The 27,216-nt window shown below is 48.3% G+C and overlaps 1 protein-coding gene across 2 annotated transcripts in view; it reads right to left on the bottom strand.

Annotated features, from left to right (window-relative positions):
* Arhgap25 (Rho GTPase activating protein 25) overlaps positions 1 to 27,216 on the bottom strand; it is an 81,644-nt gene that overhangs the window by 15,815 nt on the left and 38,613 nt on the right. Inside the window, exons 1-5 of one of the 2 annotated variants that reach the window (XM_075983579.1) lie at positions 26,875 to 26,976; positions 26,524 to 26,723; positions 20,825 to 20,912; positions 18,202 to 18,318; positions 1,827 to 2,034 (exon numbers count right to left, since the gene is read on the bottom strand). In XM_075983579.1, coding sequence (XP_075839694.1) covers positions 1,827 to 2,034; positions 18,202 to 18,318; positions 20,825 to 20,912; positions 26,524 to 26,706 — 596 coding nt within the window. In that variant the 5' untranslated portion in view covers positions 26,707 to 26,723; positions 26,875 to 26,976. Of the gene's footprint in view, positions 1 to 1,826; positions 2,035 to 18,201; positions 18,319 to 20,824; positions 20,913 to 26,523; positions 26,724 to 26,874; positions 26,977 to 27,216 lie in introns of those variants that run through there. The other variant, XM_075983578.1, reaches the window with a different exon arrangement.

Raw genomic sequence — 27,216 nt, 5'->3', positions numbered from 1 at the left:
ATTGTAATTGGCTGTTCTGTTGAACAGGCCCAGAACTTGCTATAGTTCCAGTGGTAACTATACCACTGTTTGCCTAAACTAGATAGGTAAATTAGCCTATGGCATACTAAAGGCAGAAGACATAGTCATAGGTGGGCCAAACAAAGACTATGCCAGAGTGGGCATGGAGAGAAACCGATGGGCCTTAGAGATGCTTCAGAGGGAAAACGGCTGCAGTGGTGAGCAGAATGGGGCTGAAGAGGAAGAGCAAGGATATGCCTGCATAAGAATGACTCAGGCCTTCAGAACTTTCCCTCTGACCTAAATAACTCTGGGGGATTTCAACATTTGTGAACTGGGTAGTGTTCAGGCCCATTGTACCAAAAGCTTGTTTGCTCGGCAGCTAACTTGGTAAGAGTGGTTGGTCTTAAGCCAGCAGGACAAGTGCATGCAGGCAATCAGGTATTGCAGTCAACAGAGCATACAGTGTGAAGGTGGGGCTGGACCAGCTAAGAATGCAGGGTGGATGTAAGACTGGACCAGCTGAGCATGCAGTGTGCGGTGGGGCTGGACCAGCTGAGAATGCAGTGTGCGGTGGGGATGAACCAGCTGAGCATGCAGTGTGCGGTGGGGATGAACCAGCTGAGCATGCAGTGTGGATGTAGGGAGTTGAGCATACAGTGTGGATATGGGGCTGGACCAGCTGAGCATGCAGTGTGCGGTGGGAATGAACCAGCTGAGCATGCAGTGTACGGTGGGAATGAACCAGCTGAGAATGCAGTGTGCGGTGGGAATGAACCAGCTGAGCATGCAGTGTACGGTGGGGCTGGACCAGCTGAGCATGCAGTGTGGATGTAGGGAGTTGAGCATACAGTGTGGATATGGGGCTGGACCAGCTGAGCACACAGTGTGCGGTGGGGCTGGACCAGCTGAGCATGCAGTGTGCGGTGGGGATGAACCAGCTGAGAATGCAGTTTGCGGTGGGAATGAACCAGCTGAGAATGCAGTGTACGGTGGGGCTGGACCAGCTGAGCATGCAGTGTGGATGTAGGGAGTTGAGCATACAGTGTGGATATGGGGCTGGACCAGCTGAGCATGCAGTGTGCGGTGGGGCTGGACCAGCTGAGCATGCAATGCCAATGTGGAGCTGTACCAGTTGAGCATGCAGTGTGTGGGGCTGGACCAGCTGAGCATGGTAGAGAAGGACATCCTTGTTGGGTTCCTGGAGAGTGAGAGGAACTGACTGCAGGAATTTTCATCACATCAGATGTGCCTCATACAGGACTAGAAACCTTTGAGGAGGATAAGAACGAACACCAGGCTGCTATGATGGTGTGTGCTCTAGTCAGATGGCTCAAAGTTGAGTTCAGAATCACACAGTCCTGTGGACCTGCAGACTTATGAGAATTACTCATTGCAGCCACTCTGGAATGCTGGAGCAGTCTTCTGGTGCCTGCGGTTCCAGATGTGCTAATCGTCACAGATGTGTTCATGCAGATAACTCTGCTCTTCATGCTTCTCCTCTGCCTGACGAGGATGCTGGGCAGTGTTCCTAGGCTAAGCCTCAGCTTTCCCCCATGCTCTGCATCCCCCCTTCCCTCCTGCCCTAAGCATCACCTGACTCTGCCCAGATCATACTATGTCATATAAATCATCTGCACACTCTTTTAACTGTGCCTAGGTCTCAAAATTCGGAGTGATGAACAGAGCAAGGAAAGCCTTCTTCCTATTGCGTTCTGGGGTCTTGAAGCCTTTGAAGGCTCCCTGGCTCCCCTAGATCTTCTCTGCCTCGTCAGTTGGACAGGGCACAGGCAGACGGGACAGGGCAGGTAAGGAGGACAGCATACCTGTCAAAAGAAGGTCGTTCCCCTGCATCGAATGCATCTCTCAGCTGCTTCACTAGGTTGTCCTGCCCAGGCAGGCGGAAAATGCCCTCTTCACTCACACCATGCTCCAGGATGAACTCTGCGCACTTCTCCACCAGGATGGGCACCAGCTGAGGGCCAAACTTCTGCTCATAGGCCACAGTCTCATCCAGGCGCTGGCCGAACACCGCTGGGAGGAAGAAATGTGGGGTCCCTGAGTTATTCTTTCTTTGAGTCAATGGGTGGGCACGGACTGTGCACATTTCTTCTCTTTTTACAATTATATCAATAGTTATTATTATTATTATTTTACACATATGTGTGTTTGCCTGCTTGTATGTCTATGTACCGCATGCATGAGTGCCCCTGGACACCAGATGAGAATATCGGCTTGCCGTGGGGCCTGAGTTACAAATGTTTTGAGCTGCCATGAATTCCTCTGGAAGAGTACTCAGTGTTCTTAACCACTAAAGCACCTCTCTAGCCCCTTTTTTCTTTCAAAATATTATCTATTTTTAGTTTAATATTTTTGAGAATTTCATACATGAATTTAGCATTTACATCATTCCCATCCCTCGCTCTTTCACCTCCAATTCTTTCCATGTGCCCTGCTACTCTCTCAAATCCACGAGCTCGTCTGCTTTAATTATTGTTTTATATGCACTTCACATGCATGAGCACACAAACGCTCACATACATGCATGCACGCACGTGCACACACACACACACACACACTAAATCCATTTAGTGTTGCTCTGTGTATTTGTTTAGGGCTGATGCTGGGATTGTCTGATCTACCAGGGGGCTTGTCCCTAGAAAGACTGATTCTCCCTCTTTCTGTAGCCATTGATTGGTTAACTCTGCATCTAGATAGAGAGTCTTTGAGGTCTATTCCCTCAGCACTGGCATGTCACCTGGTATTGTCATTGTTCAGGTCATGCTTCTTTGGCCATTTTTAGAGCTTTGTTATGGGTACATAGTCCCTGCCCTATCTATACAGCAGACACACGCTCCCAGCAGAGGTCCCGAGCGCCAGTTCTTACAGTGTTTCGCCCCCTCTCTCATGACATTCCCTAAGCTTCGGGGTTGTGTTTCCGATGTGTTAATGGGATTGGGTACCACACAGTCGGTTGTTCTCTGGATTTTGGACCACATGTGATTTTGGAACTTCTGTAGTGATCTTCAACTCCAGCAAAAAGACGCTCTCTGATGGGGGTATAGAGGTAAGCGCTAAGAATGAAGTTAGGAATAGGAAGCCAGGCGGCGGCTCATGCCTTTAATCCCAGCACTTGGGAGGCAGAGGTAGGTGGAGATCTGTGAGTTCAAGGCCAGTCTGGGTTACAAGAGCTAGTTCCAGGACAACTAGCACTGTTGCACAGAGAAACCCCGTCTTGAAAAACTGAAAAAAGTAAAGAAAAAAAAAACCAGAATGCCGCTAGGATTTACACTGGTTTAGGAAAGCGGCTGTAATAGATTTTCCTCTAGGGTCCAATACTCCACCAGCCACGAGTAGTTGCTAGCTTTATAGTATCAGGCATGAATTCCTTTCTATTGAGCAGGTCTTCAATCCAATCAGACAGCTGTTGGTTGCCCCAAAACATAAGTGCCATTATTGCACCCTCGGGGAATATCTTGCCATCCTGTTCATTGTTGTGGCTTTACAGTTGGGCAGGGCTATTGATTACTTTTCTCCTTTGGCAGGTTGCATAACACCTTTGGCTGTGAAGAGAGCTATTCCTCGGGGAAAAGCTTCCAAGTCAGTCCCAGTTCAGCCCCTCTAAGTCTTATGTCTAGCTTGTGTGGTGTCTTTAGCAAAAGGGTTTTACATTCAACTTCTGGGAGGAAACTAAGGACAGCTGCTATAGCCTATATTTGGGGAATCTCTTCCACTGCCCTGGTCAATAGCTCCAAAGGAGATTTTTATGTCTGTCACTGGGGGTTTTACTAGACAGTCTATGGTTCTTGGGGGAGTATTATTGATCCAGAGGATTGGTATTATAGAGGACTTACTAATAGATTGACTTAGGAGACATTAAGTCACACAAGTAAAATTTAGAATATAGGATCACTGCCTCCTAAATACCCCTCCAAATAGGTAGTATGCTAACCAGCCTGTTAGAGAGAAGACTGAGATTGACCAGTCATTGGGCTCTTTAGGGCTTTGAAAGAGAATGGTCCTCATAGGCTCATCGATTTGAATGTTTGGTCACCAGGGAGTGGCACTATCTGAAAGATTAGGAGGTATGGCCTTGTTGGGAGTGGGCCCTAAGGTTTCAAAAGTCCAAGCCAGGCCTAGTGGCTTGCTCTTCCTGCTGCCTGCAGATCCAGATGTAGAATTCTCAGCTACCTCTCCAGCACCATGTCTTCTTGTTCACTGCCACGTTCTCCATCATGATGATAATGGACTACACTTCTGAAACTGTAAGCAAGCCCCAATTAAATGCTTTCTTTTGTAAGAGTTGCCATGTTCATGGTGTCTCTTCACAGCAACAGAACAGTGACTAAGACATACTCCGTTCGCATAATAAAGACATACCTTTAAGGGGCAGCTAGGAGGTACAACCATCACTAACTCCTGTCCTGTGCTCTTATCAGCAAAGAAGTGATCCTGTCATGTGGGCAAGATGACACTGGCTAACAACCATTTGAAAGAGAACAACAGTGGTATGCTTAAAATACTTCTGGCAATATGTAATGTTTGCTGTGTAAATCTTCTATCTGCCTAAGCAGGCAGACTTGCAGTCTCCTGACTCTGTTTATGGTACTTGAAGTGTAACCTGGGGCCAGGACCTGAGAGAGCTGGGAGGATGGTTGCACATGTAAAATGCATAAGCCTCAGCCTCAGGTGCACGTAGGCTAATGAAATCTCATATCGGGGAGTGGACTCTTAGCTGGCCATTAGCCCCAGACAGCCAAACACCACTAAAGAGCTCTCCTTCATCCCTAAGTGTGTTTCTCACTGAGGAAGCATCTTGTTTCCATTACATTATGACAGACAGCCCACGGCAGCCCAGGGCCTCAGCACCAGGCTTGCCTTCCGAATGTTCCCTGCCCCGGCTACTGATCTGGCAAGTTTACCAAGGCCTCCAAGGCTCGGTGCAGTTGACAGTGAAGTGGCCATGACAGTGCTGTGACCTCAGAGCTGCAGTCAAGATGAAATGAATGCACCACAGTAGTAAGCAGAGGACATGACCAGCTTCCTGGCATGCAGTGCTCAGCAGAAGTTTAGTGCTATCTTAAATACGTAAACAAAATGGGATCAAAATGGAGACGGACAGTAATGATCCCAAATTACAGTCCTGGGAAATTTAAACGATTTGTTTTCAGGTCTTGGTTAATATTCTTGTCCTAAATTCTTTAAAGGTGACATGGAAAAATCAAGAACTGAATTCTGGTGATACAGGGCACTGAAGGACAAGAGAAGGAAAGAGCCCATCACTCCGTTATCTCGTACCCAGTTAAGCCATTAAGGCTTCTTTTAGAATTCAGATTGTTTTCTGTACTTTCAAAAGCGCAGCTACAGTGAACGTGTTCGCTGGAATGTCCACACATGGAGGCATAATATTTGGTTATTGTTGAATTAATTAATTCCTGTTTGGATAGATGAGCACAGATATTTCATGCTGTTCAACTATTTTCATGGGGCAGCTTTCTGCATGTTCAGCTCTGGGGTCAAGTGGTTTGTCCCCATGGTATGCAAATTGCTTTGCCAAAATATTTTTCCAAATTCCACAGCCTCCAGCAAAGCAAGCGTGGGCCAGCTCCACCTTGGCTCTGTCAGCACCCAGCTCTGTAATTTCCTCACCCCTGAGCCTGACAAGATTAGATCTAAATGAAGAGAGCTACTACCCACCTGTTCTTCCCACAAGCTCCAAGGCTTCTTCCCTTTAGGTTCCGAGGGCAATGGCTTCAGTTCTGTCTGAACCTGGGCTCTGTCCTACAATCTGGCCCTTGGCAAAGCCTCTTGGTTCTCTGGATCCCTGACTCTCTGGCTGTTCTCCTCTCTCCAGACACTACTAATACAGATTTAACCTATAAAGAACAGTATTGGACTCTGGAATCCTCCACTCCAGTATCCGGCATTTTCAATGCTGCTGAGCACTGCTGCCCTGCTTCTGAGGTCATCTGAGGTCATACACCTCGTCCTCGGTTGCCAGGGCAGTGTTCTTCAACTGGCCTCAGTGCCCGATGGTTCCTCTCTCGTGGTATCTGGTTCTGGGGGTTGAGGGTATCGTCTCTGATTCCAAACCTGCCCAGATGTTCTTGTTTGACTTTAGCGGATCTTAGTGCTTGCCTGACATCCACTCGCCCTTCGCACATGACCCACTAACCTGTCTTCAAAGGCGCCTCACTTGGATGTTCCCAAAACAGTGCTCGCCAGTTTCTCGAACACTCTTCTCCCTCCCATGTCTGCCCCCTTCCCTGCCTCCTGGGATTCTATTAGACTCTCATGGGACTTTTTCAATAGCAGCATCTCTGCCAGGCCTTCTTGCCCTCAGGTAGACAGACTTCATCCTCCCTGTGTGTGCTCTCCTTCCTCTCTGCCCACTGCACTGTGGCAATAGGGCTGCTGTGACTTGTGCATCGATGTCTGGGCATGTGACCATAAGCTCCTGTGGCTAGAAACACAGGTGAGGTCTCTTTGCTTCCCCCGGTGAGCCTGGCGCAAGGAGGATGGGCAACAGATTTTGCTGAATTACTTGGTGGGTTAGTATCTTTAAACAAGTATTTTTCTAAAACCCATAGTTACTCTGACATTCCTTTGGTTGGAACCCTCACAGTCATCACACAAATCAATCCAGTTTCCTCGGCAACAATCGTCAAGTGCCTGGCACTGGCCAGCTGCAGCCTTGTTTCCGGAATGACAAGGAGCACAAAGACGTTGTCATTGCCTCCAATCAGCCAACTTCCCACTATGCAAACGAAAGGACCACACACACACACACACACACACACACACACACACACACACACACGAATACCAAGACCGTCAGAAAGTTCAGGACCACACAGAATGGGGATTATGTTTACTATGACAGGGAGTGGACAGATATTTCCACCACGCCAGAAGATCATGATTGAAATGATCTGACCTAAAATACAAGCTGCCATGGCACACTGGGAAATTCTGAGAGGTGCTGAGTCACTGTCAGAGGGAACGGCTTTTGGAGCATGGATTGTGGGCACCGGTGGCCACTCGATTCAGATGTGGACAAATAGCCCAAATATACTGAAAGCCAAGAGAAGTCGGATTTCTCTCTTCCCCTAAGCTCATCAGCCTTCCCGTGTGCCCAGTCTGCACTCCCTTGCCACACTCAGCCATTCGCATGCTGCTCTGGCCATGGTATCCACTCCTCAGTATGACTGTCCCCTTCCAACAGCCCTGCCCTGTCAGGTCTGACTTTGTCAGGTATCATATTATATGCAGATAGCATCATAGCCTACTGCTGTGCCATTCCAGTCTCGTGAGAACTTGGTTCTGAATCTTCACTGCTCTGGGCTTCTCCACCTTTAACTCCCTGCTTCAGAAGGTCAAGTGACTCCTTGTGGAAAGAGAAGGCCATGGCTGGCTCCCCAGGCCCTGCCTCTCTACCCTCCTCCTCAACAGGGTCTTCCTCTTTTAGAGGAACTTGCTGCTCTCTGAGCTCGTCAGCTCCATCTACCCTTTCTGCCTCTTCTGAGACTTCCTCGTTGTGTAGTGACATTTTCTCTCTGGATATGAGGAGTCAAGAGAATCTACGTCTTTGCTAGTTTATAAGGAGCGATCCTTTACCTCAGTTCTGCAGATCAGCAATTCTTGCCTTTCTCTCTTTGCCACTGCACCCACAAAACATGTGCTTGCTTCTGGAGGGAGTTTCCTCCTTCACAGCCCATTGGATGTATCCAGTTCCCAACCTCCCAACCCATCCTAGTTTAGTTCCCATCGCTTGTCTCTTTGCATCAAAACTTCTTGGTGCTCTCTGATGCCCTCCCAGTGGCCAAGTCCTCCTTTGGAGTTGGGATGATTCTTTACCCGTTGGTCTTCTCCAAACACTGATAGTATCGTGTTGCCTTTCCTTCAGTTCCTCTCCACGTGCCTAAAAAATTTTCACTCTCATCCGGATGACTCCCGAATGCCTCCTTTATATGTCTCCACACATTTGGGTACCACCTATAAACCAGTTGCCATCATACCTGTAGCCTATGTCCCCTCCCTCTTCTGTTGCCCTCAGAACACACAGAACAGCTACTCTCCCCATGTCTTCTTCAATCCCTCACTCTTCCTGCTTCGTCTTTAGTCCCTGCTTCCCATAGAGCATTCCTCACAGCCCACAGCATTCAGTCACCCACGTGACCAGAGAACACAAAGCCTGACACCAGGTGCCTAACACAAACGGAGCAATTAGCAAGACTGAGAGCATCACGTTGGAGTTACCCCTAAACACTCTCCCTGGCCCTACTGGGCCACCGGAAACACGTTAACTCACTCCAGCCTCACTGCCACTGTCTATGTGATTACAATTTGGAGGGAGGGACAACTGAGCTCCTTGCCAATTTCTTCTGCAGAATGGACAAAGTCACAAAACGTCTGCAGGATCTTTGACGTTTGAGATGGTGTGAAAATAAAAAGCAGGCTTGCACTTAGAAACTCGCATGCTGATGACTTTCTTCTCACACCCCCTAGACACCCAGTCTTTCTGAGTTTGGAAGACTTGGGGAGGGGATGGGGCCATCTCGGAATCCACAGATCCCCCCATTCGCGCCCCTCTTCTATGGCCTCTTATGTAGTTTTGCGATGATTTATTTAAGCAGCACTCTTCCACGAGCTGTGAGCGCCTCAGAGACAGACAGCCTGTCTGGTTCGCCTATTTTTATCTCCTGGCACAGAAGCTGCCTTAGACTTCACGAATGTTCCACCTGCTGTCTCCCGTGCTCCCCACTCTTCCCTCCGCTCAGCATTTCTCCAAACTTCCTCTTGTCGAGGAGACCGGTGGCCTTTATGTTTTTTAATTGTGGGGTTAGATTTCTAGAGCTCATCTTGGCTGTTCAGTCAGCAGCTGGGGCACAGTAGGTCATGCCCCCCTCTTGCAACACTTCCTAGTGGCTCCTGGAACTACCCTCTCTGGGTTCCTCATTCACATCATTGTCTGCTCTCACCTTCCTCCAAAGCATCTTCCTTTCTCCCTGACCTCCGGGCGTTGTTAGCTTGTCCCCTGGCGCTCTCTTCCTCGCCCTTGCTCACTTCCTTATAAACTCATGACTTTAAATTCCTCCAGGATGAAGTCTCTGAACTTCATATCTGTGGCTCAGAACTTGGCCAAAGCCATTCTTCCTATGGAGAACTTGCCATACACCCTAGAGACAACAGGGTCCCTGTGTCCCTTCTTCCATGAAAGAAAGCACCCTAGGCTTATCTTGGTCAGGTTTGATCATTCGTCATCACAGATCACATTGTGTGGAATACAAAGCAGACCCTGGTATTCAACTCCCCACCCCACCCCAGTCACACACACACGCACACGCACACACACACAGAAACACACTGACTGTATTGTCTCATTCTCGTGGTCCTTGTCTTTACCCTGTTTTGGAGGGGTGATAGGGTTTCTCTGTATAACAGCCCTGGCTTTTGTGAACTTGCTTTGTAGACCAAGGTGGCCTTGAACTCACAAAGAACCACCTGCCTCTGTCTCCTGAGTGCTAGGATTAAAGGCATGAGCCACCACCACCTAGTCCTTATCCTTACCTTTGCTTCTAGGTATACATGGACCTTTGCTTCTAGGTATACACAGGGACCGAAAGAGAGGCAGCCCAAGGACAAAAACTAGAGAGACCAGTGAAGGAGAGGAGAGTGAGGCAGGTGTTGCTGTGGCCTCCCAAGGTTGTGCCTACTCCTTCAGGGCATCTGGACTTCATAGTTCTGCTCTTGGCAGCAATGTAAGGTCCAATCAAATCATTCACCAGAGCTCATTGTCACTCTGAGCCATCACTTAGCTGAAGTGCTTTCATCTTAACAGTTGTAAAATTCAACTTATTAATTACAGCCATTGTATGATATGCAATACAATTACTAAATGCAATATAATCTTTATAGCAGCTGACTGGGTTTTTTTAAAAAAACAACAATATTTTATTATTAAAAACTTACAAATAAAAGTATAACATACCAAAATAAACTGGGTTCAGATTAGGAATCTCTCTAAGACCACATGTCAGTCAATTGATGAATGCCAATCTAACTGTTTATCAGTTCATTACGATGTACAGACTTTGGTCTGGCTAATTTTTGAATGAGACAATTGACTGATTTACTCGGGCTAATCTGAAGCTGGAAACTGAGAAGTTAGACTCAGGTTTGAAATTTGTCCTAAGACCATACTTTTTTTCTGGAACCTTCTGTGTAGCAGTTTAAATCTGTTGTTATTAAAGTCAATGGGAAGTCAGGATACTGTCTTATTAAAAAAAAAAAAGCAAGAAAAAAAAAACCAGGGACTGGGGAGAAAGCGCAGTGGGTAAAGAATTTGTTATTCCAGCACCAGTACCCAATCTTGATCACGGCCTTAGTCCCAGTGAGGTGCAGACGCTCAAACCCCAGGTCATCAACTTAACCTATGAATCCAGGTATGTTTGTGAGAGACCACATCTCCCCTGAGGAATGACACCCAAGGCTGACCTCTCAATTCCATGCACATACACTCAGTGCATGCACACACACATGCACACACACATGCACACACACATGCACATGCACACACACATGCACGCGTGCACACACATGCACGTGCACACACACATGCACGTGCACACACACATGCACATGCACACACACATGCACACACACATGCACATGCACACACACATGCACACGCACACACACATGCACACACACACATGCATGTGCACACACACAAAGGATTTTTTTTAATTTTAAGGGATGGGAAAATAGCTCAGAGCATTTGCCTATCATGCAAGAAGTCTTGGGTTTTATACCAGAGCAGCCCCCACAAAGTCAGTGTAATAATCTTTAAGACATCATCCATGTTCAGGATCCAAGGCCAGAGGCCACCCAGTGCTTCTCCCACCATGCTCTAGTGCCAACTATACCACCCTACCTCATATCTCCCGCATTTTCCCCAGTCCTCAGACCCAAGGCTTTGAACAGAAGATACTTTGTCCTGATAGCCCCTTGACAGTGACATCTCGTTCTCACAGATAACACAGCTACCCCTTCTGTTCCTTGTCCATCCATCTTCCACCCTCAACCCCAGAGATTCCTCCCCAGAGTGGCTACAAAACCCCAGGGCACTGAGTGGTTTGGGGAAGTGAAAATGGCTAGATCAGCGGTGAGCTCCCCCTCTGTCTTGTCCCTCCTCTACCACCACTCGGCTTCTCTGAGTCCCTTGCACAGCCAGACCCCAGCACAGCCTCTGTGCCAGTTCCAGGGTTAACCAGGACTCAGCTTCAGACGCGTACCCTATCCTGACATGGGAGCAGAGGGCAGCTGAGAAAAGTGCCCTATCGTGGAAGAATGATCAAATATGAAAGAAATACCTTTCTTTCGGAGCTTGGGGGCTCTCTTCCTGAAGTCCCAGCAAAAGAGGAGCGTCAGGGTGGGAAAGCCACAGCCCAGTTCCCAGCGCGGCATCCTGGGGACGTGAGGCATGGCTGCTGAGCGCTGTGCCTCCGAGGAGTCAGTCTGGCCTCTCTGCCTGCGCTGCAAGAGCTAACTGTCTTCTCTGACTTCCAGCTCAGCACATGCTTGCAAAAGGCTGCTCAGGTTCTGACTCCTGGGCGGAACCCTAGGGATGTGTCGGCACCTGCCCGGCCCTTTCCCAACACTTCTCCCTACTCCCTACTCACCTTTACACACAAGAGGCTCCCTTGGCTTTCAGAGAGTAAACGTAAAGCTGTCGGAATATAATAAAAATAAGTGCCTCCTTTTACTTAGCAGCTGATTGTCAGCCGCCATCCAGGGGACAGCTCAGAAGCGGGTTAAAAGAAAGAAAGAAAATCCCACACGCAAGCGTTTACCAGCATTGCGCCATATATCAAGCTGTCTGGCAGCAACACAGAATGCCACTTAGCCTTTATGAAGCCAGCCCACCCTCTCCTGGAAAGGCTTTCAGAGACACGCATGGCTCAGTCAGGGTCTTCTGAGACAATGATCTCAGAGGTAGGCTGTTGGGTGAAGCGAGCCAGCTACCCACCCCCCACCCCCGCCCACACACACTTTATGAAGACAGAACGGATGGCTGTAACTGACCCTGTGCACCTAGAGACCATCACGGAGGTCCAGGCAGGGAGAGAACTGCCAGGAAGGGCCTGGGGCCGTCTCACACTGCCAACCAAGTGCTCATCCCTCTGTCATTCCCCAGCCAGGAATGGGGACTCATCGTTGACACCACCTTCTCTCTCCACATGGAATTCACACCCATGTCCTGGCAATGCCACCTCTGGAACGCTGTGCAAACCTGTTTGATTCTCCCAGCTCCGCTGCCCTCGTCCTATACAAGCTGCCACTAATCTATTCTTGCCTGGATCAGAGCTCCAGCTTCTGGTCTACTGCCTTCTCTCTGGGCCTCCAGCCCAGGCTATGATGCACACAGCAACTAGAATAACTTAAATGTAATCTGACTTTACCACCTTCTTTCTTGAACCTTTCTCCAGGATGGCTGCCTGTTGGTCCTGGTGACCAACACATTCCCCAGCTGTCTCTACTGCTACCACCTACCCTCACCCCATCTCAAAACTCCAGCACACACTCACCTTTATGTCTCAAGACATTTGCAGCTGCTGTTCCCTTTGATATAGACACCATCCCTTTTCTTCTCGCTTCTCTGTCTGGTTCACCTCCCCTGCCTATCTGGAGTTCAGTGAGTCGTTCCTGGTTCAGAAAAGCCTTCCTCAATCTCCTTCACAAAGATTTACTTTGTTTCTGGTTTTTCCTTTCATGATGCATTTTTATTTTATAAGGCAGTTTCTCACTCTAACCCGGCCTGACCTAGAACTCACTCTGTAGCCCAGGCTGGCTTCGAACTCTCAGTGATCCTCCTACCTCACGCCCCAAGTGCTGGAGTTATAGGTATGAGCAATCATACCGAGCTTTTATAGCGTTCTTCAAATTATTGTTTTATATTATCCCTTGGTTTTTAAATTTTAATTTTAGTGTCTTTTAGTAGACTGAGTTCCTTGAGTCACTTCCTCCCCTCCCTCCATGGGGAGGACCAGAGGTCTTTCTCCCTAGTGTTGGCAATTCATCAGTAGAGAGTTCCAGAGTAAATGAACAAATGTATGCCTTTCTTATATTTAGGAGATGGAGGAAGGGGAGATAGGGAGTTAGTAGAAATAAATAAAAATTACCAGGCTTAGCTAGAAAGAAAGACGAGGTCACACAGAATAATGGATGGTACATCCCACAAGCTGCACTATGCTGGGGATTGTGAAACCATGTCCTGAAGGGTATAAAGAAATAAAGGACCAGAGGAAGAAGAACTCCTTGAGGTTTATAATAAGTCAATATTTACATTGCATAAGCCATGTATTGGCCAATCCACCATAAAGCCTAAACAAAGGAGCTGAACCCTGTCTTCTACCTGCAGCTTCAGTGAGAAGGGTGAAACTTAACACAGAACCCCTGTGTCCAGGAGCCACTGAGCAGGCGCCCAGAGGGCAAGGGAAAACAGTCAACAGAGACACCATCTGCAGCCTGGATGCCTGTCACCGGGGATAGAAGCCAAATTTCACCATGATGACTCAAGAGGGTGGTCTCCATGCTGAGAGGAGTCTGGAAAACACACACACACACACCAAAACTGAGGCTTGGGATGAGCTATTAGAAGTTGATTGCCTCTGTTCTCTATTCCTGGCAAGACTTTGGGATTCCATCCCCAGCTTCCAGGGTAAATGCTGCTCCGGCCCGTCTACCCAGCTGGTCCTCTGTAGACAGCTAGTCTGCTGAGGAGACACCAAGCAGCTGCTCCCTGAGGAGATGTGAGGACCCTGCAGAGCCTGCCAGGAAGGAGGGACATCTGAGAAGCTAGGAGACCTGGAGGCCACCTCTTCAGCAGCAGGAGCAAGAGAAGGTGTCTGTTCTGCCCAGAGTGGCTTCTCTCATTTAGGGCTGGCACTCAGGCGGGCTACAGGTGTCAGAGAAACCCCCACTGTGGGAGGCAAGACTCTTTATGTCCAGCTACCATTCTGGCCAGTTTCCACACTTTCGTCGGCTTTTCTAAGGATCAAAAAGAACTTCAGCTAGACTTGCTGTTAACTTTCTCCATGGGAGCTAGTTCTACAAGAAGCCGTTCGCTTCACTGAGTTCTTTCTTGGTGGGCATCAGCCTATGGCAAGAACAGCCTGGGACAGTGGCCCAGAGTGACTCTGATGTGGAGAGGGTCCTCCTTAACCAGTCCATTTAACACAAGCCAGGTACTGCTTCAGTCCCGGGACCCACAGAGAAAACCAAATCCTGCCACACACATTGAGGCTTTTACTCAGAGTGACTCTGATGTGGAGAGGCTCCTCCTTAACCAGTCCATTAAACACAAGCCAGGTACTGCTTCAGTCCTGGGATCCACAGAGGAAACCAAATCCTGCCTTACAGATTGAGGCTTTTATCCCAATGACGGAGACTATGAAACAAACACTTATCAAGTAAGGAAGGGTTTACATGCCGGAGAGAAAAACAGAGAACAGAGGAAGAGGGAGGGCTGGACTAGGTAAAGAAAGCTACTAAATGTTCAACAGAATGACCCCATGGGGAATTACTGAGGTGGCCTTTAAGCAAAAACCTGAAGAAAACCAACCAACCAGACAAAAGACACACAAGTAACCAAGCCAAGCAGAGGATTCTAAACAGAGAAGGGAAGGCTCAGAACCCTAAGGCAGGCGCATGCCCGTGGTGTTTGAGGAGGCTGGAGAGGAACGGGCATGGGGCGGGAACCAGAAAACACGGACAAAGAGATAACAAAGGCAACGTTGTGCATGGTGAATCCGTATGAAGCTTTTACTTTGATAAAGGAAGAGTAGGAAAGGATTGAGCAGAGGGGACCTGACATGATTGGCATGACATTAGCATGTCTGTCAGAGGGCAGGTGAGCACGGTTAGCGGTGGGTTTGAGCAGGAAGGATTCTGTTTCCGACCAGGTGGAGGAATGGAGGTAGTGAGAAGTGGCCGAGACATACATGGGAAACGCACAGCTGCCGTAGGCCTGGAAGGAGATGGCAATGTGTCTTGGTGATGTCACAGTTTTGGGAGAATGTCCTGCGATCCAATTGCAGTTCACTGATGGCACCGTACAATGAGCCCTGGCTCTAGCCCTGCCACTGGCCCTCTCCAGATAGTCTCCTGGGGGTGGCCATTTACCCTTCGTCTCCTGGGGACTATCTACCCTTTCATGTCTAGACTTCCCTCATGTAACATGGGAAGAACCAACGAGGGATGTCATGGCTGTAGTGAAGCTCTGTTGTCTGCAGGCCATGTTAGGTCTGGGAATGACTTTTCTAAGAAGTGCTGTGTGACACTTGTCTTTACAAATCCCACTTTTACCTCAGCTGTAACCGAGTTAATAATGTGCATTGAGATCATTTAGAACTAGGCACTCATTCGGCTTCCACACCGCTTCCCAGCTGTCTAGACTAACGACTTCTAAGAGAAGCAACCTCATCCATCTTACGACACTTTGGACTCCTCAGTGAGGCCCCATGATACCTATTTCTCCTTCGAGGCTCAGCCATGCACCTGCCTCAGAACAAGGAGTGTGCCTGTAAGATGTGGTTACTAAAGACCATCTGCTGAAAGCAGGAAGGCCTTGAAGCAATGCCCCCAACAAACACGATGCAAACGGCTTTCAGATACCGACTGGTGCTATCTGGCTGTGGCCTCGTGAGCTGTTCTGAGTCAGTAGGGCCCTAAAAACAATTTTCTCAATTTCCCCGCTTCGAGACTCCTAGAAAAGATTGATCAAGACAGAAGTTCTTCATTCCTTTTTGAGGCCATCTTTGCTATGTTGTTCAATAAGTAGAAAGGGCAGCCTTTGGAGGGATCAGAACCCTTCAGCCTCAGGTAAATGACACCAAGGGTTGGTTTCCTTTATTTCTCTCTGTGACACTGCCACATTGGTCCAGTGAGTAGTCATCACACCACAGCTAACACGGTTCCCTTCCCCAAATAAGCCCATAGTGCTCCCTCCACTCCCAGGACTAAAACTCAGCTTTTTTCTCAGGGTGGTGGCTGACGGTTTGATGAGAGGAACCCTTTGAGTATAGGGACAGAGCACAGCAGGGCGGCAGGCCCAGTCTCTTCCAGGCTGCTGGAAGGCACAGGTCCCTGGGAGAGCACAGAGCAGATGCAAAGTCAGATAACACCCATGAGCCCTGCCGATGACCAAAGGCCTTCACTAGGAAAAGGGCGTGTCAGCAGGTCCTTGGCCTTGCCGTCCCGGACTTAAGGAAGGTTGTGGTGAAGATATTACAGAGGGCACGGCACAGGAGCAAGCTTTCATATGTTAATAAATAAATAAATAGAACCTTCTTCTTGGCACAGTTCCCATCATGGAAGCTTGTGTCTAGGACTTGGTAAACAGCCAGCGTAGCTGCAGAGCTTTCTGTGCATTGGTGCCGACATTAATGACAGCCTTGGCATCTTATTCTGAAGGCTTCTTTCTCCAAGCCCCGCCTGGTGGGCCACAGGACCCACGTCCCCAGGCGAAATCCTGACCTCAGCTGAGCCAGGTGGAGTTTCTTTCTCTGGGGTTAACAATGGGTCTGCAGAGGTTGAGTTAGTGCTGGCAGGAGAGATGCAGAGAAGTTGGCTGGCATAAGAATAGATGCGGGACAAGTGTGGGCATGAGGGACTGCTGGCTAGACGGGAACAAGGCAGGCATGCAAAGAGAAGCCAATGGGTGAAGGCATCACCCAGAGAAACTGATAGAATTTTATTTTTCAGTTCCTGAACCTGTGGGGTCCATGGCAGTCCCTGTCTTCAGTGCATCTACCCAGCAACCCTTTCTGCTACTTAACATCATTGGCTGTGATTTCTATTCTGCATCAAAACAATCTTTGGAATGACTCAATAAGATTCTATGGTAGGGACTAAAGAGATGGTTCAGTAGATAAGAGGGGACCTCTCTTTGCAGAGGATGCGAGTGTAGATCCAGCATCCAAGGCAGCCCTCTGCCTGTAGCTATGACTCCAGGAGATCTGACACAGTTTTCTGACCTCCACAAGAACCACATGCATGTACATGCCTGTGCACACATACATGCATACATTCGTGAGCTTGCATACACACACACACATACACGCATGCATACACAAATAATAAAAATAAACCTTCAAAAAGATTTTATGGTAACATGAAATAACTAAGTGATAAAGCATATAAAATTTCATACATTCTACATTTATCATTTAGAAAAAAAATATATGTACTCACAACCCTGGTTGGAACAAAGAAGCATTAAAAGAACTCAAATGACTGATTCTTTTTTCAATTTTACATAACATATTTTGGTATTCTTATAATTTCTGAAAGAAATTGTTGGGAACTAAAATCAATATTTAACCATGAATGCTTCCATAAATGAGTTCTAAAATAAGAGACAGCATCAATAATTAATTACATATTTATAGTTTTCCTGGAGTCAACACAAGTAGCTCATTTTCCTAAAATGTTGGAAAATGGTATTTTGTGAACTCGCCCAGTTGAGTTACTTTATGTTTTTATAAAATGAAGAAAACATGCTAAATTCACATCTGTTGATCTCATATATATTTTGCATCAGGTTTTTGTTATTTGTCTTTTGTAGTCCAACCATTGCCCAAGAGTGAAAATATCGCTAGGATGCCCAGAGACCTCAAACACTTTGCATACCTTAAAGAGGACTAAATGCAGAATTTACCACACATCTGTAAGACCCCCATCTTCTGGGGGACAGCTGTCCCATACTGACCAGCCTTGGTTGTCAATCTTGTCCTTGACTTCTTGGATCCATAGCAGATAGACCCATGGCACAGTAAGAGTTAAGGCTACCAGTAACTCAGCTCAGCTAGCCAATCTCTTCATCTAGAGACAGGACTTTAGCTAAAGTGGAGAATCCCCTACTTTGGGGTGTCACATTCCTTGGTTGGACAAGGCAAAGGACTTACTATGGTTCTATTTGATCTGGAGTTGGCTCTTTGAGGTGAGCTAGGAGGACAGCGAGATACCCAGAAGCCTCTTTCCCCATACTCAGCAGAGGACCTGATCATGCCAGTGGCTTCAGAGGTCTCTGACCCCTCCCCTGAACACTGCACAAAGAGAGATGGTGCCTGGAGCCCGCTTCCTCCTCCTCCTCCCAGGAGGCCTGCTCAGAAATGGTTGTGCAGTGCCCGTCCTTACCTCCAGAGGGCGTGCCGGCGACTCTCCTGAGGAACTTCACCCACTCCTCCATCTCGACCTGAGAGCTGGCCATGAGGACGTAGGAGTCTTGTCCCACGCGATTCTGGTCACATGAGGCTGAAAGAAAGAGTAGCACATGGGAAGGTTGTAGAGCGGAGGAACCAGAGCCAGGGGGATGGGCAAAAGCTGGTTTCTTAGTTCAGTGAAGCACCGAGAGTCAAAACAGTGCTGTCCAGCCTCGCTCAGTGACCCTGGGTCTTGGGCCACTCCTGTGGCTTTAGCCAATAGCATATTTCCATTGACAAGTCACTGAATACAGGACTCATAATTGCCCTGGCTTTGGCAGAGGGCCGTTTCCACAGAGGTCAGAAGCCAATGCTACTGACAGGAAGAGCAGCCACAGCATTCAGTTCAGCATTCAAGGAGACGTCTGGTCTCCATGCCCACAACCGGGGCTTCTCAAAGCAGCCTGAGCTCAGCTGTGGCGATCTGGGAGGGAACAAAAGCCCCCGGCGAGAGGGACAATGGGTGCCAGAGTGTCTTTCTCATAGAACGAGTGTCTCCCGTCACAGGCTGCTGGGACCACACAGAGCCTTGCGGAGGGTGGGTTTCCAACACTCACTTAAGGGGCACATGGAGACTGTGGGGCCTCGTTTACCATTCTCACTCTAGTAAACAGAGTAAAGCTTAAATGGGTCAAGTGGCAGAAAGATGGTGGAAAAGACAGGACAGGTGTCACAGGAAGGGACAAAAAATGAGGAAAAGTGGCAAAAGAAGAAATGAGAGGAAGAAAGGAACCTAACATCTTCCTACGCCTCCTTGTAGGCAGAAACCTGCAGATACAAAACTTTCTTTAGTTGATAAAGGTGTTAGAAGGGACAAAAATAGTAGTAATCCCTTCGATCACCAGATGCTGTTGAAGCCCCCTCTTCCTACAATGCCAGGTCATCTGAGAGAGAGAATATTCCAACTGTCCCAGGGACACAGCCCTGAATTTTCCTGCAGAAACCGGCTTTCCAATCCCTTTAGTTCTGGTCTCTTGGACTTAGTACCATCAACCCTTCTTTCTCAGTTTTGGATGAGCCAATTCGAAAGGCATCTTGTCAGTCTCTTCTCCACGAAAGCCTTTCTCATGGGTGTCTCCAAGGGTAGACCTGGAAGCAAATCATGCTCAGGGAAGAACCAAGAATGACCTGAGTAAGCACAGGGTCCTTCTGAGATGGAGTGGGAAGTTGTGTTACCAGCTTACAGTCATTAGGACCGAAGCCCAGAGATACCAGGTATCTGCCCAGCCAAACACCGGGCAAGGCTGGTGCTCTCCTCCTCCCTATGGACCTCCTGCTGGGCAGAACCTATCTGGTGTCCTTCTCTGCCAAGAACACACTTCAGTCTGCTGCACCGTCAAAACACATCTTGATTCACTGGCTCCAGGAGCCCCTTTGGTTCTGCCGTGAGAAGCCCCACCGGGAAATTTCCTTTAGCCACCACCTCTGACTTGCCTTGTTGCACGAGTCTCCTCACTAATATCCATCCCCGCTCTGTTCTCATCCCTACAACCTACATTTCACTCTCAAATCACATGCATTTTGAACATGAGCCATAGAAGGGCCCGGCGGCTTTGCAGCCTTCTGGCGTAGACGTTCACTTTCTTATCATTGCTGAGAAGTGCCCATCGGATCACCATTCATGCACACTGACCCACTTGGAATTCTCTGTCATGTGGAGGCTTGAGGACATTGCCCTGGTCATCCCTGTCCTCAGAAAGGCTTCCTCCAGCCAAACACTTCACTTTCTCTGTTAGCAGCTTCCTAAGTTTACCCCAATTCCACGTTCTCAGTGGCACACCCTTGGCATGCTCCATGATCAGTGATGAAGCAACCACCTCCATCCCCTCAGACAGAATGTGTTCTCTCTTTGCTTTAGCTGTTGTCCCATCCAGATTACATAGTTCACTTGTGCTATGTGGCGTGAGGCTGGACTGTACGCTGCATGCGGCTGTTTCCGTTCTTTGAGCTCCAGCCCTACAGCAGCCCCTGCTCTCAGCGGATGCCCAGCACATTTGCTGTTGGATGAGAGATAGCATCTCCTAAAACAGTTCGTATGAAGGCTGAGTGGGATGTGTTACCCAATAGGAGAACCCCCACGCTTGTTCTCAAGCTGATGGTCAGGCAGGAAAGTAGAGATGCCCCTCCCTCAACAGTTGTCTTCCATGAGTTAAATACGCACTACTGTGAGCCTTGGACCTGAGGTCTGCCCAGACAGGGCCCTGATCAGGAATCCTGTTTCCTATGGCACCATGACCTTCTGCAAGAGGAGGACAAAGAGATGATCTAAAAATTTTATATAGTTAGTCTAGGCTGAATGGAGCCTTGGAAACAGTCGTGGGAACATAGGTTCTGAGTTTAGGATTTCTATATGTCCACTCGTGTGTGCAAATAGGAAGATTCTGTGGCAGGAAGAGACAAAGACAGACAGTGAGATGGACGTCCCCTTGAATGCTGAACTGAATGCTGTGGCTGCTCTTCCTGTATCAATGGCTTCTGACCTCTGTGGAAGTGGCATGATTGAATGAGGGACAGTCACCTTGACTTCTAGATGTGAGGTGGAAATGCAGGCGACTTACCTGGAATAACTTCAAAGACAAACTTCCCGGCTTCTTCGGGGTTTGTGGCGATTTCTTTGACTGTGCTGCCAGGCAGATACATACATCCCTGAAAGATCAAAGGTTATGCTTTGTATGTAATCGACAATCTCTTACCTAGCAAGCAGCTAATTCGGGGAAACAAACGAGATGCTAACAGTGAGTGAGGAGGGCAAGCGGAGGAACAGGAAAGCTGCCTCCAGTTTAAGGGACATCCATCCCTCTGACTCGGGTCATGGCCAAGGTGAGTGGCAGCCACTGGATGCCTAGGGAAAGTAGGGCAAGGGCCTGACTGGAGACACCTTGTCAGAGAGCCAAGTCACTTCTACCCTGCACGCACACCGCCGCATTGGGCTTTCTCACAGGGCAGTTCACTAGATCCTCAGCACCCGAGTGGCAAGGACCATCACATCCACCATTCCAATGAGATTTAGATTGGGAGATAAATGGCATAGCTGACTTCTCTAGACTTAGTTGCTCCTGTTTTATATACAAGTCACCGAGTTGAAGGTTGGACATCAGGTCCTAAGCTGTTGTTATTCCAGTCTAAACAAAAACCAGCCACGGTGAAAGCATAAAGGGCCAGAAGATTAAGACATTTCCAAAATAACATCAGAAACCTGGAAAAAAGAAAGTTTCCTGGGGTCTAGGAAGAAAGATGTCTGAGAGAGAAAAAGAAAAAATAAGAAGGAAAGGGAGGGGGATGGAGGAGGAGGAGGAGTGAGGAGAGAGGGAGGGAAGAGGGAGAGGAGGGGGGGGAAGAGATAGCAAGAAGGCGCAGATAAAAAGGAGGAAAAGCTTCCTGTCTATTAGGTGGAGCTCTGCCATCCTCTGCAACTAATGCTGTCACCTGCAGGTCTCACTGTCTGGAGGTCACCTGACTCCTCACACCATCCTGATGTCACATGGCTGCTCTACTAGTCTGGGTTAGCATGGCTCCGGAGGAAGAAAGCATGTCATTCCTGTGTAGGAAGGAATGCCCCCAGGAAGGAAATTCGCTTTCAGAGGTGCCTCTCTACACTGTGACTTGATACCCCGAATCACTTAATCACAAATTGTAAAGATAAAGTACTGGCGTTACTGCATGTTTGTATAATCTGTTGAGCAGCTGTGAGGTGCCAGACCCTGCTCACTGCTTCGAATAGATTAGTGGAGCAGATCCTCACAAGAAATCCAGAAGGGACTGTTCTCCTGACGGAAGAGGTGAGGAAACAAGGCTGCAAGACGTTAATTAGCTGACCGAACACCACAAGTCACACTAACAGGAAAATGATGATGTGAACACTGGACAGCGAGCATCCAGAATTCCTGATCAGGATTTCCTACCCAGACTTAGCTCAAAGAAGTGACAGAGTTCGAGCCACACACACTGGGCACCAACACTCCCGGCAGATCTCTCACACACACACACACACACACACACACACACACACACACACACACACACTGTGTGCACGGAGACCCTGGCACACCATAACCAACAGGAGGGTGATGAGAGGAAGATGCCCTGGGGGGTATAAGTTGGAGGAAGATGCCCTGGGGGGTAAAGGTGGGGCAGGGAAGAAAGAAAAGGGCTCAGGCCTTGCCGCTACTGTCACTAACTTTGCCAGCTGGCCTGGGTGGATTCTGAGTAGAGACGGAGCAGAACCAGAGTGCATGGCTCCCGAAAGCAGATCGAGGTACATTCCAAATCACTAAAACTCACACTATGTGAGTGCATGGCAAATGATTTCATATTCAAAAGAATAATGAGAGGCTGGAGAGATGGCTCAGCAGTTAAGAGTGCCTACTTCTCTTCTAAAGGAGCCGATTTTGGTTCCCAGCACAGTGGCCCATAGCTCCAGCTCCAGGAAATGGTTCCCAGCACATACCTCCCTAACTGCCTCCCATATAATTACAAAGTAGGAAAAGAAAAAGATAGTGTTACCCCAAGCTTGTCACTTCTTGTTCTTTCCCACACCTTTCTATTATGTCTGTGGTGGGATTTATCCGTGTGGTAGAAATTCTGTGGAACACTACGTGCGCTATTGCAAATCTTCTCAGCTCTAGCTTGTGTGACGTCATGTGGCACTTGGATTTTTTAGTTCAACTTTATTCTATGTATATGGGTGTCTTTGCTGAATGTATAGCTGTGTGCCACATGTATGCCTGGTGCCTGTGGAAGCTTAAGAAGGGCTGGAGTTACAGACAATTGGAGCCACCACACATGTCCTGGGAATCAAACTTGGATACTCTGGAAGAGAAGCCAATGTTCCTTGCTGCTAGGCCATCTCTCTGGGCCTCATGTGGTACTTTGAAACAAACATGAAATGAATATTTACACCGCAGAAATATTGGCAAGTCCTACACTAGGTTTGCCATCAGAGAGCCTGTTGTTAAACATGTCACAGCACTGACAGGCCTGTTGGGCTGAATTCCTTCACTTGAAAAATTGGGACAAAGGTTTTCTGTGATGTCACTTCCACCAACTGCGCGCAGGGTTCCTGTTCCCTGGCTTCATCCACTACCACTTTAGAACACTTCTCCTACTTTGGCAAGAGGACATTATGGATCACTAATGTATATTGTATGACACTGATTGTTACTGAGGTCAAAGGTTCTAGTAGACGTTTATTGGACATTGCATTTCTTTTGTAAATTTGGCCATTTTTTCTACTGCTTTGTTTGAATTTTTCTTGCAGTTTTGGAAGAGTACTTTAAATGGTAAAAACATTTGTTTACTAAATATGCACATAGAATTTCTCATTTATTATCTGAAGCTTTATTTTCTTGCACTGACTTTCAGTTATGAAATAAACCATCCTTATTTCTTAAAATGCAGCTCTCCTAAGCCCACGCAGACAGCTGCCCGTGTCTTCTGCCTCTTTGCTAATGGGTGTTTCCTATTTAAGTCTTTCCCCACAGTCAGGAATGAGGAAATAGAGCATTACTTGTTTTCAAGAACCTAGCCTGTAGTTATAACTTTCAGGTTATTTCTAGATAGTTCCAGGAATCCCCAAAGCAGTGACAAATGACCATATAGGTAGTAGAACATTAAATAGATGTGATCTGCATTTGAATGAGATGGTGGGGATGGCAGGAAGGCAGCAGGACAGTCACCAGCCGTGGTTTGGGATAATAATGTGACCATCAACTCAATTGCCAACAGGAAGACATTCAGCTTTTTTTTTAAATTTCATAACGCTTGTCTAGCAATGGTGGCACACACCTTTAATCCCTGCACTGGAGAGGCAGAGGCAGGTGGATTTCTGTGGGTTTGGGGCCAGCATGGTCTATGGTGAGTTCCAGGACAGCCAGGGCTTCATAGAGAAACCCTATCATGAAAAAACAACAGCAAAAAAGCACCTTAAATTTCACAATGTTTATACAGTATATTATCTGCCATGATTATTGGTGACATTGTAGAATAATATTCAATATAAGAAGCAATATTTGTGACATATTGACACTTTCATTAAATGAAATCCTCATTTCACACTTCAGGGACAACTTTCTAAGTGTGTTTGGCCAGGGAATGCTAGACTTAGGCAGCTACTTCTTCATGGGAATTGTGATCGTTTTTATTTGTGTTTTTCTAATGATTTAAATTTCCTACCATGTACAATGCAGCTTTTCCAGACAAACATGCAGTACAACATACAGCAAATTATGTCCTTTGTCTAAGGAATAACCATTCTAGCCCTACAATCTTCATGTTTAGATCTGAAATGAATGTGTTGTTTTATCGATCATTTTTTTTAGCCACTTGGTAGGGGTTGTGTGGTTTCCTCACTTGCCCTCTTGGTCCGATTACTATATCCACAGATTTCATAATAAACTGCCCTTGCAGACTTAGGACATAATCGCCTACTCATCCCCGGTTACTCATGAAGAGTAGTGAGTTTCCCACACGGGGAAGAAGCAGGAACTCACACATGACTATTTAACCCTTGTCACTAGCTTGCTTTTACAAGACAGGTTTTCATATGTACTTTATATTATTAGAGCATGTGATAAACACAAGTCAGGCAATATTGTCTCATTTAAACAAGAAGGAGAATCCAGAAAAGGCAGAGATTATTGCAGAGCCACGAGAAGAGCGCAGTGCTCCGAGGGAGACGACTTCCCCTTTCCACACTCCACAGAGACAGCCTCTACTCAGTGGCCCTCTCGGTAGGCTGCGGTGGCAAACACGGCATTGCCTCCCAGAGAATTCTCATGTTGCTGTCACGCTAGCCACTGGGATCTTGTCGTGCGTTTGCTAGGCTCGACAGGTCTGTGTTGTTCATAAAGAACAGGAAGTCCACTCACCACACACAGATCTCCGCAAACGCTGGCGAGGCAGAGTCCCTTGACTTTCATTTTGGCTCCACCCATCTGCTCGTCGGTTCATCGGCTCAGCCACCTCCAATATCCTTATATGCCTCATCTTCTCCTTCCTAATTTTTGGAATCTATTTTTTCTAAGAAGTTCTAGTAAAGCCCTTCCACGCTGCTTCCGTTACCACAGATAGGAACTCTAGGTGGGTGTGCAGCCGTCTTGGGTGCTAGAGACCTCAGTTCATACTCTGGGTCCCATAGGCATGGCTGATGATAGCCTCTCACTCTCTCATTCCCGCTACAGACAGAATAGAGGGTGCAGGGAGAAGGGACAGGCCTGAGACTAGGATCAAAGCTGTCTTGGGGACTAATCCTGATCCTCAGCTATGACGCTGTGCCTCTGTTCTCGTAAACCCTGAATCTGACCACTGCTGCCCCCCAGCCCCGAGCTCCCTCTGACGTTCCTAGTCCTGTCCCCACTAACAGTGTTCCCTGGGCTCCCTACTCAAACTTCATTATGTTTAGGACACACAGAACCATCTGTTTACAGCAAGCTAAAGACAGCCTTCCGTCCGGTCAGAAACCCACGGTGGCTCTCATGACACGCAGTGTAAACGCCCAAGTCTGTGCAGCGGCGCTCACAACCTGCCCCCTAAACCTCCACCCCTGCCCTGACTTCTCTGAGCTCTTCCCCTCTGGCTCTCTGTACTGGTTCTGTTCCTGCCACCCGGAACCCTTCGTGCTTTCTACCCAGGTCACACACGCTCCTCTAGTCTGCGTGTGGCCGTTCCCTCTGCCCAGGAGGCTCTGGTCCCAGAGGTCCACTTAGCAGCCCCCTCTCCTTAGCATCCCCACCACCTGCACGAAGTCAGTGTGCACTCCTGCACCCATCTAAGATCGTAATGTGTCTCCCAACAACTCATCGTTCCTCCAAGAGCTGCTGGCTTCCCTTATCTACTGTGTCAGCAGCTGTTTCCCCGGCTCTATTCATTGATTTAGTTCACGTCTCCAATGAACTGGCGTGGGAATATTTATGTGCGAATGCATCAGGCATTAAATACAATCATTGTTCCAGATAGACTTACTGAACAACAACAATGAGTCCCCACATCAGTTCTTCTGAGCTACCATGGTGGGTTGCCATCTGTGTCACCATTATGGTGTGAGATTGGACTTGGGGTGCCCTAGGAATCCTACTGCGCTAATGGGAACATCTCAGCCATCTTCACACTCGGGGCATATAGACAAGGCAAGAGCACCACCCAGGTAAGGTGTCTGGTGATTCTGTCTCCTCACTGAGGAGGCCTAGGGGAGTGAAAGCAGCCAGTGGGCCCCTGCCCAGCTCCTCTGGGCCGGAAGCAAGGACACACACCCAGCGGGTACCTGCGGCTTGGAGTCCTCTTCGTCCTTGTAGTAGTAGAGTTGCTGAGCTCTCAGCACGAAGTACCGCTGCTGCCAGTTCTTCACGATGGACCTCTGCTTCTTCAGCCAGCCCATCTTAATTGGCCTTTCCAGGGGGTTGGGGGTGGCGGGTGGGTGAAAGGCCGCCATCTGCTCCCCAGTCATCACGCTCCTTGACCGAGCTATAGAGAGGAACAGACAGGCAGGCTGACTGAGGGACATGAAGCAGAAAATCAAGAACAGGGGGGCCGGGGGACCTGAGAGAAAACCCTGATGTCCCCCCACACCCCAGAAAGGAGCCAGGGTCCTGTTCCTGAAAGGAACCCAACGAACCAGAGCCTGCAGTCCGGCTGCCTCTGGCCCCGCGAGCCGCAAAACGGAGATTGGCTGGGGCCTCTGAAGAGGAAGTGGCCACAGCATCTGACAGAGGTGCTTCCTTTTCCTGCGTGGGAGTATCTCACAGAGAACAAAATAATGCCCTGCTCTGTGTCCAGAGTAAGGCCCACGCAGCTGCACAGACCACCGGAAGCTGACTGTTTTCCCTCCATGGCCCCTTTGCGGAGTCAGCCCGGAGCTTGGACCCCATTGCCCCACACGGTGTCTCCAACAGGCTGTATCCCCGTGCCAGACCCAGAGGACTTGGCACCCATGAAGTTTCTGGCCAAGCGTCATCTT

This window comes from Microtus pennsylvanicus, chromosome 8, assembly GCF_037038515.1.
Source record: "Microtus pennsylvanicus isolate mMicPen1 chromosome 8, mMicPen1.hap1, whole genome shotgun sequence".
NCBI classification, from domain to species: Eukaryota; Metazoa; Chordata; class Mammalia; order Rodentia; family Cricetidae; genus Microtus; species Microtus pennsylvanicus.
The sequence above is the reverse complement of the archived record's forward strand: the minus strand, read 5'-3'. Positions and strand labels throughout refer to the sequence as shown.